Source organism: Nansenia antarctica, assembly GCF_963989245.1.
Source record: "Nansenia antarctica genome assembly, chromosome: 12".
Taxonomy (NCBI): domain Eukaryota; kingdom Metazoa; phylum Chordata; class Actinopteri; order Argentiniformes; family Microstomatidae; genus Nansenia; species Nansenia antarctica.
Genome location: NC_137682.1, coordinates 5,766,536 through 5,776,440, shown reverse-complemented (window position 1 = coordinate 5,776,440; position 9,905 = coordinate 5,766,536). Strand labels below are relative to the sequence as shown.

At 41.6% G+C, this 9,905-nt stretch overlaps 1 protein-coding gene across 1 annotated transcript; it reads right to left on the bottom strand.

Annotated features, from left to right (window-relative positions):
* Positions 1-1,608: 1,608 nt before the first annotated feature.
* Positions 1,609-8,459, bottom strand: LOC308168665 (transcription initiation factor IIB-like). The gene is made up of 6 exons (XM_080543276.1): positions 8,134-8,459; positions 5,859-5,992; positions 5,484-5,630; positions 5,199-5,328; positions 4,186-4,467; positions 1,609-3,259 (listed from the first exon to the last, which is right to left on the bottom strand). Exons 1-6 carry the CDS (start codon positions 8,447-8,449, stop codon positions 3,057-3,059), a joined length of 1,212 nt encoding a protein of 403 aa, XP_080399402.1. The 5' UTR covers positions 8,450-8,459; the 3' UTR covers positions 1,609-3,056.
* Positions 8,460-9,905: the final 1,446 nt, after the last annotated feature.

The window sequence follows — 9,905 nt, the reverse complement described above, 5'->3', positions numbered from 1 at the left end:
CCCCCCCCCCCCCCCCTCCTCCCAACACAAACAGACACATCCCCTCTCCACAAACACACTGTGAACCAACACAGCGCTGACTGTACAACTCACATTTTAAACTCTCCCCTCTTTTGAAAACGTCAAGAGGGAACGTCTAACGTCGCTCTTCTAACCTTCGAGCGCACTCTGTGCCATTGAAAGACAAAGCCCAATTTATTTTTTAACAAAATGAAGAACTTTTTTTTTTAACAAAAGAGGAAAAAACAAAACAAGATATTTGCTCTTGAGAAACTGAGTGAAGAGGGAAGGGATGCCTCCTGCAAAATGTTGTGTCTATTGTCTGACCACTGAGAATGTTTTCATATGAACTCTGTCAAGGAAATGGTAACATCACAATCATGTTATTCATTGTCACTGTCTGTTTTTGATCTGTACAGAATATATTCCTCTGTAATGTTTGTGACGAGCCCTCTGCCATAACTAAACGGCTTTATCTCTGTAAGGTTGATATGTCTGCCATGTGTTACAAAAATGTTGTGCTCTAAGCATAATCACTGAACTAAGGTTTTAAGACAACAAACATCTTGACTACTACTGCTTCATGACTTGAAACCCAAGGAAGATTTCCGCTCAATACTTTCTTCAATCCTGTTCTTAATCCCCCAGAATCCCCCAAGAGTCCATACATTTTCCTGTTACTGATCAGTGGGCTTCTGTCACCTGAATTCAATGACAAAACCTACCAAAGCTAACTGCTAATGTATGTCCGAAGTTAAGAATTATGGCCCAGGAAACAGCAGGTTGTTTCGACAGGCAGCTGATTATTAAACAAAAGCAGTCCATCCATTGTTAAAGCGACTTTTGATATTACAACACTATTATCCCTCATGTTCTGTGATCATGTTAGTTTTACATGAGCTTTCACTGTATATCGGAAGATGACATGTGGGTGTTTTTATGCCTATATGGTTTTTGGTATACAGAATCGTTGATGGTAACATGAACAGTTCTACATCACAGCAGACCAATGCCATTAGACTAATCATGATTGTTTGGAAAGAGCACATCATATTTTTTAAAAACTGTTATAGCTCTGTGGGCTTCCCAGCATCAAAAGGCATATCTGAAAATGCCAACTCCAATCCCTGTAGACTAGCAATGTTGTGGTCAAGTGGGTAGAATCAATTTCTTCTAGCATTTCTATTTGAATTCACTTCAGCTCAAGGTTCAATACATGTAAGTAGACATTACTGCCCTCAATGATTGGAGTTGGACTTAGTCAAAAGAAAGGCTGACCCCCCAAGTCACTGATTCAAGTACAGCTGACTACCAAAATCCATTCACCCAGTCCTTACAGTGGGCCTAGGGAAACAGTGGTGAACGATGAACTAACAGTAAACCTAGTTCAGTGCCAGTTTGTACAGACATGTTGATATGAATTACTACAGGGGAGGGCAGGGTATATGTACACACAATTAAGCTGAAAGCACTAATTTTATCAAAATGTTTTGTATCTATGTTTAGCGGAATTATAAAAAAAAATAGATTGTACAAAGTTGTTTTTATTATTTCCCCCAATGCTTAAATGGCTGCTTGAGCATGTTGCGAAAAACAGACAAGCGCTTTTTGAATGGTACACCACATTGAAGTTACTCTAAACTGTTGACCCTGGTGTAAAAAAAAGAAAGCATTTTGCAGTCATTGTTACCTATCATGAATGCACATATTAAACCTTTTTATTAGAGTGGTGTTACTTTGTGTGCATGTTGTATACTGTTGAATTGGACTCGATTGGGAATGACTAGGCAGAAAGTCAGGACACCTCAGATGGTACGGTAAGTGGCCAAGCTAAATCTTAGGGCCAATCCCAATTCACCCCTACGGCTTCGTTTTGCGCATTCACGTTTAGGGTAGGGGTGTCCCAATTCATCCAATAAAAAAAAGGCATTATCCATCGATAATATTACATAATAACAACTGCTCGGATTAGATTGCGAGTTGTTTATTAATAAGTAATTACAGAGAAAGTAATGACATTTCCGCATTGAATAGAGCGACATAACATTTCTGTAGATGATTTGCAATGCATGCTGGAATCAAGGGGTACGGCTTCAAAGCTAGTCTGGTCCTGAAATCGCTCGAAACTATAGCTAGCCCTCCGATTTACCCCTTCCCCTCGGTGAAATGTGAATTACCCTAAACGTGAACGTGCAAAACGAAGCCGTAGGGGTGAATTGGGATTGGCCCTTAATCCTATCCTTTCTGTAGGAATCAAAACGTGGCTTCAGTTTTTCTTTCGCTTTAACATGTTTTCTGAAAGCATAGCTCATTTTCTCTTAACACAAATCAAAAAAACTCACGAATCTTTCGGAAAACAGTATGATCAGCGGAAAACACTGCTATGATAAGATTATCAGTAGACCTTTTGCATTTTCAGTGTTACACTACATATGTACAGTAGCCTGTTATAAACTTGTGTTTTCATACTTAAATATAAAACACAAATACAAGAAGTATAAGTAGTATGTTCTTTTTTTTTAATTCTAAAATACTGTACATCTCAGCAATGACAGTTGGATTTGTAAAGTGTTCTTCGTACATAAACAAACAAAACAATAATTAAAAAAAGCCTTCTGCATATACTCTAAACACAAAGGAAATTAGGCTGCATCCTGCCTTTCGTTCCTGTTTTCCCACAGGACCTCGTCCACATCACAGGCAATGTTCTCCCTGGCCAAGCAGTGGGGAAAGTATCGCCTGGCATGACGCGTCCAGCCCTGATATATACTTCAGCAGGTACATCACCACATGCGTCCTCCGTTGCTTGTAGGAGGGGTATACGTTCATAGACCTTCCAACGCCAAGTTGAAAGAAACTCCTCTATAGGGTTGAGAAATTGAGAATATTGTGGCAGAAAAACGTGGGTAGTCGATGAACCAGTTGCAGACCAGAGCAGCCCGGTGGAAGCCCTGCTCTGGGCTATCCATCTGTTGGGCTGGGGTGAGGATATTGTGTCGTGTGTCCAGAAAAGTGATGAGATGAGCACTGTTGTAGGGGCCAAAGGTTGCAGAGCATTACAGACCATGTAACCATGCTATACTGCCCCCCCATGGGAACTTCCTCTTCCCGACCCGGCAGATAACCCCTACTACAGGCAGTTTGTCCACTGGGGTGTCGAATTTGAAGTCTGCGGGGAAGAGGTCTGCGGCGCGAGGGTAGATGAGGCGGTATGACTCTCTGATCGTAACATCCGCCACACCAGCGATGTCTCCGATCTCTACCAAAAGGGTCAGATGCACAGAAATCGTGACGTTAGAATTATAAGGTTCCATCTCCATTTTTGTCAAAATTTGACAAAAAAAAAAATGCCTGTGTGGTGTTGTTTTTTAAATGTTGACATTTTTGAGTTAGTAATTCATAAAATACAAAAGTTCCATCTCACAAAACATAATTTGGAATGTAAAAACCTTGACGCTCAATATCTCTGAACTACCCTAAACGGAGATAGAACCTTATCATTCTAAGCTCACGAAATGTCTAGGGGTGCCTTTTACTAACAAGTAGTTTACAGATCATTAACAGGGTATATACAGGAATCTTGAGGTTAATTTGAAAGTGACAGTTGGATCTAAGTGACAGTTGACACTAGAACAGCCGTGTCTATGTTACCTACTCAGGGTATATACAGGAATCTTGAGGTTCATTTCAATACCTTTCTAAGACTTTTTAAAGACCGTATCAATATTTTTCCAGACCTCACCGCCACTTCAAGCTGTAACCGTTTACAGTGACACCTTTAACTTAACAGTTTTAGTTTGCAATAGACTAGACCACTATCATACAACAGAATTTCTGGTTCATCTTTGTTTTTTTAATAAAACTAATAAATTCATGAACTTTTACTAAAAGTTTTTAGGACTCAAACTCTTTGGACAGAGTCTAATTCAGAAAAATACCAACAAAATTCAAGACCTCATAAAAAGACGTAATACTTATTAAGGGTCTTGATTTTCCCAAAATGTATTTATCAACTTTTAATACTTTTCAAGACACCGCAGATACCCTGATTAAATACCTTCATAATTCTTGGAAAGCAATTTGTAAAGCTTAGCTATATGGTTGAGAGTTTTGAAATGCATGAGTTTGTTGGGTTTTATACAGGTTATGAATCCTACACATTGGCGTAAAAAAGTCCAACCTCACCTTTCTGGGTCTTCTTCTCAGCAGAGGCCTGGGAGGCCATGTAGATGGCTGCAGCAGCCACAGAGATGGGGCTGCGCCCAGGCACTAGTTCCAGCTCCACAGCCTTCCTCGCAATGTAGGTGGCAGCCATCTGCACCTGCTTGGGCAGGAACAGGTTGGAGCAGAAACGGGACATAAAGTCTCCTGTGGTGATCAGGTCGACACTGGTCTCCAGGGCCTTCAGGATCAGCTTGAAGCAGCGGCCTATCTCCTTCTTTGAAATACCGGACACGGCACAGATTTCTGTACAGGAGGAAAGGTAATCCTTTAGTTACAAGTAATTATACAACAGTTAGTTCCGACCAAGTAATTTCATTGGACAAGAGGCATTCCATGAGTGCTGATATACCGTATAACAGCACTGGGACTTATATGCATCATTCCGCCGCACTAGTGTTCTACTAAATGACCGTTAATTAGACTACATGTTTGTGTTCAGGTTACTAGGCAACAGTCCATTTGAAGTTCCGTTGCGGAACTATTATTATTATTTTTTTAATAAATTGATTAAATAAATAAACAAACAAATCATTATCTGTTGTCGCTTATTACTGTTAACTAATAAATCACACTGTAGAACTGTTGTATAAAAGCAATATCACACCCAATATCACACTTGAGGTTGTGCTGTTATAATGAATAACAGCCTGCGGCCTCGTACCTACGACCGAATCACAGCCGTGCTGATATTCAGTATAACACACTCCCTCTCGTGTGATATTGCTTAAGTGAATCTCATGATCAAGGAGGCTCTCACAAGATATGTGACAGGGTCTGGTAAAAATAAAAGTCCTCATACAGATTATGAAAGTGCAGCTGTAAGCTTTCAGATGTGTCATACATTGAAATCTTGAAATCAAATAGTTGAAGAAGATTATTTGAATGTTGGTACACCTCAAACCAAATAGCGGAAAAATATTTCATGACCCACATTTCTAGAAGACTAGTATGTTATCTCGTAACATTCAGCTCACCTTTAAATGTCCGGGGCACACCTTCTTGTCTGCAGGCGATGTAGAGGCAGGCTGAGGCAATGGCGTCGTTACTTCGCACCTTCAAGCTCTTCTGTTCGTACACTTGTTTAAATAAGTTATTTGTTCTGTCCTGAGGGTAAAAAAAAAAAACACAGTTTCAAGCAAAGTCCCTTTTAATGTTGTGGTCTTCAAACTGGTTGAAAAGTAAAACCCCCATGTTCAACAAAGAATTAACTAAAGAGGCACAAAGCATGTGATAGCTCTCAAATCAGGCAGGCCACTCACTATGATGTTCCTTGGTAGGTTGATCCGATCTGCCATGGTGGTAATCTCTTCGAAGGCGTTTAGCATGGCCCGGTCTGAGCTGCTCATGGTCCGGCGGTTCTGGTACTTAGAGTTGCCGAACTCATCAAAGCTAGCTGCACCGGTTCCCTAAAGTGACCACAGAACCAAGACAGAACACATTTGCCCAGTAAAGCTCATGACAATGTCATCTCTCTGAAAGGCAATAAAGTAATCTGACTATAAGACCATGTCAGTCAAAGCATAACAACTGTGAAGACAAAACAATGAAGTCTGTTTGTCACACTGAACAATGTCAGGTAGCAGTGTCTGACTGTCCATGTTAAGCTGCTCCAGTTGAGACGCCCCCCTGCGTACCTTGCTGATCATAGTGGTCAGGTCTCCTCCGTTCAGCAGTGGATTCTGTGCGTCTCCCACTCTGGATGGGTCTTTGGTAGCTTTCTCATTGGTAAAGGTTCTCCACTCAGAGCCCACATCAATGACCCGGTCACCTGTGTGATGATGAGATCATTTTACATAATGGGCTATGTTCGAATAGCTTCAAAAAACTCTATTTCCTAGTCCACTCTAGCTGGCTAAGAGGTGACAATGATATTGTTAGAGCTAAAATTCAATAATGGCAGCCTGTTTCGTTTCAAGATGTATAAGAAAAGATATTTAATATTCTTCTGCAGAAGGAGGAAGTTTACAGGTTCGTCAGACGCATCTGAACGATTCAAAGTTCCTCGTAAAGTCCAGATTATTCATCACATCTCTGTATATATACACTCAGGTAAGAGGTCCGCCCTCGGGTGGGGTCTAGACCAATCATGAGCAATGGGTGTGGACTTGTACATTGAGGAAGATGATGGGGGATGAAGGTTAAGGGGGAATCGGCCCCCACTTTCTCCTAGTTACACAAAGGTGAAAAAGGAACACAATAGCCACAAACTGGTTTAGTCTGGTCTTAGAGTACTGGGTCTGGGGAAACACAAAAGTCCAAAACTGCTCTAGATGGCTTGGTCCATCTCGGGAGAAAAGAGAGCAATCAGGTCTTTGTAATCATTTAAATGTGTCTGTTGTCTAGCCAATGTCAAGCTTCAAGTAGAGAAACTGGTTTCATTGTGTGGTTACAACAGGAAATCAGTTTATATAGCTTTGCCCTAGATATCCAAAGTTTGAATCTTAAATGTAGAGAATTAGGGATGCACGATATTATCGGCACCGATATTTATCGGCCCGATAATGGGAAATTAATGTTTATCGGTATTTATCGGTTTTATAACATTTTAGCCGATATAGAGCCGATAATATGAAGCCGGAAATATTTCTGCTTCCGGTTTCCGTGCCCATGATGCTGCGCCTGCGTACAGGCACGCAGTGTATAGACGACAGCGAAACATGTCTTCTCCGGTGTGTCTGACATTCTGCAGAGTTTCTGAGGCAGATAGTGCAGGTTCAGCGTTTGCAATTTGCAATACATGTTCGACAAAAGTTCGGAGAGGAGGGCAGAGGTCTACGAGTTACAACACAACAAATCTCATAAGTCACCTTAAGATTCACCATTGCAAGCACGCTGTATGGAAGGAATATCTAAGCCGCCGCTATTTTGCAGAGTAGCAGAAGGTAGCCTAGCCGCGAACAAAAAAAGCTGCGGTGAGAATGTGAATGTAGGACAAGTTGTTTACAAGGAAAACATGCACTTTTTGTTTTCCCATGTCAGTGCAATTTATTTTGAATTCTTATGCAAAACGTTTGATGGGCTTTATCACAACCTACCTCATCCTCATGCACTAAAAGTAGCATAGCCCAGCCCTTTTCAGTTGCTTTATTAAGCATACTAGTGTAGCCTACTATGTGCCTTGTGTCATTCTGTTTATCTGCAGACTAAGCAGCCATTTGGCACTAGTTTCTGTAAAAGTTCTATAAAACTTTTGGTTCTTTAAAAGTCTTTATTTTTGTATTGACTGATGCACTTTATTTATTTATTTTTTGATATTTTATTTATGCATTTTCAATTTACAGGGATAGACAAGATGCACTTTATTTTTGACACTTTTTTGATCTAATTACTCTTAGGTGAGCCTTTTTTGTTTTCATAAAAGGAGGCCAGATCTTGGCTAAAAAAAGCATTGTGCACTGTCTATAACAGATTCTGTTTGTTAGAGGAAATAATAAATGAACATTTGAAGAGTCAGAAGTGTTCTCTTTGTTGTGTTAACAATAGTGAGATTTGGTGAGATCACTATGGAATATTAAATCATCAATCTTTGCTCACTACATAGCCTTTCTTACCTTCAGGTGTGCATGAACTACAGGTTATCAACTGTGAAATTATATCTGTTCTCATATCGGTTCTCATATCGGTTATCGGCCACGAGAAGCGGGTAAACATCGGTATCGGTATCGGTAGGAAAAAAATGCATATCGTGCATCCCTAGTTTTATCTATTTACCTCTTATATTTGCTTTTATTCAGTCGTTTTTATCTTCTTGCTATGCTCCTCTTGCTGTATTTTTAAATAATGTATGTAAAGCACTTTAAATTGCCCCTGTTGTATGAAATGTGCCATACAAATAAACTTGCCTTGCCACTGGCAGCATTGATTTTACAGCAGAGCAATGACCCTCACCACTATACAACAAAGACTTACCAACTATCTCACTGTCTTCCATCTCCACTTCTCCTCTGTCCTCTTCTTTCACCATCACTCCCTCCTCCCTCATTTCTTCTCCTCCATCTTCTTCTTTCACCATCAAACCTTTTTGCATTACAGCTGCACCTCCATCTTCTTCTTTCACCATCACTCTCTTCTCCTCCACTTCTTCTTTCACCATCACTCTCTTCTCCTCCACTTCTTCTTTCACCATCACTCTCTTCTCCTCCACTTCTTCTTTCACCATCACTCTCTTCTCCTCCACTTCTTCTTTCACCATCACTCTCTTCTCCTCCACTTCTTCTTTCACCATCACACCATTCCCCTCTACATCTTCTTCCTCCAGCTTCACTGCCACCATCTCTGGACCCCACCATGTGATTTTCAGGGCTGGAAAACCACAGTCACATCCGGGGGACTCTGTGGACTCTGGTTCATACATGGTTACATGAGCTGAAGAGGACCTGCAGCTAGAAACAATGGAGGCACAAACAGTGCAGAGTCAATTATAAATGACAGCCAACCAGTTCACTGAAAGCCCATCTAGACTGACAGGACATGTCCTGCAAATGCAATTATCTATGGATTACTGATTGCATTTCTTTGTAATTAAAGGGTCTGGAAAATAGACATTAAACGGTTCCAATTCTATTTTGATATTTGATATTTTAAATACTTTACACAAGAAAAAATGACAATAATCTTCTAGTTAGGCTCAACTTCCTGGTCAGACAGAGGGCTGTATGGGCGTGGACTTTGCACGCTTGACTGGCAGCTCCCTTTCAAGCTAGCTTGCTGCGTTATCATACATTACATTCATCTATTAGATGTGCTTATAGTTCTGCCCTTTAATTACCAACTGTTTAGCTGCTGCTGAAATGTACTGAGCTAATACAATGACTTGGCTAAGATTATAGTTATGCACCTGGCAGTATAATTCATCATATCAATTCAATGACCACCATTAGCATACTGTACACCTGGCACCCTATGGTGAATTATTGAACCAGGGTTCGACAGTAACGCTTGCCCGCTTGCCCGGAGCAAGCAAAAAATTCACCGGATTTGTTTGCGCGAGCCCGACAACGCTGCTGGATCCTGGATATTATTACCTTTGTGCAGGAAGAACAACAGACGGCGCAGGCACCAGACCAGACTAGATGATCGTGGAGTGAAGATATTATTATTATGCCGTCTGTTGTTCTTCCTGCACACAGTTAAAAGTATCCAGGATCAGTGCCCCGCGGTGGTGTAGCGGTCTAAGCACTAGCCACTAGTGCAAGCTGCCCACCGGGGACTGGGATCGAATCCCAGCTCGCCAGACCCGGATATGGCCGGGACACACACAGGGAGCGGCATATTGAGCGGCCGCTCCCGAGGGCGGTATAGGAATATTTCCGGACAAGGATCCGTCGCGCAACAGCGCCCCCGGGGTGCCGGAATAACGGTGCTGGGCTCGAGGAGCCAGTCAGCTAGTCTGCCTGGCGGCCTCCTCTGGGGCTGCCGGCCACGGGGTCGTGCGGCGGATCCTACGCAATAGGCAGGGGATAATTGGATGCTAGGTTGGGTTCAATTGGATACCAAATTGGGTGAAAAAGGGATAAAATCTGAAAAACAAATTAAAAAAAAAAAAAAAAAAAATCCAGGATCCAGCAGCGTCATCGGGCTCGCGCAAACAAACCCGGCAAATGTTTTACTTGCTCCGGACAAGCGTTACTGTTGAACCCTGTGAACACAACAGGCTACTTGTGGACAGGATTCACAGCATG

Coding starts and splice junctions, on each gene's coding strand:
- LOC308168665 (XM_080543276.1), bottom strand. CDS start 8,449: ATGGTGAAAGAAGAAGTGGAGGAGAAGAGAGTGATGGTGAAAGAAGAA. Junction 5,631..5,858: donor TGACCACTATGATCAGCAAG/GTACGCAGGGGG, acceptor TGGTCACTTTAG/GGAACCGGTGCAGCTAGCTT. Junction 3,260..4,185: donor TGAGAAGAAGACCCAGAAAG/GTGAGGTTGGAC, acceptor CCCTTTTGGTAG/AGATCGGAGACATCGCTGGT.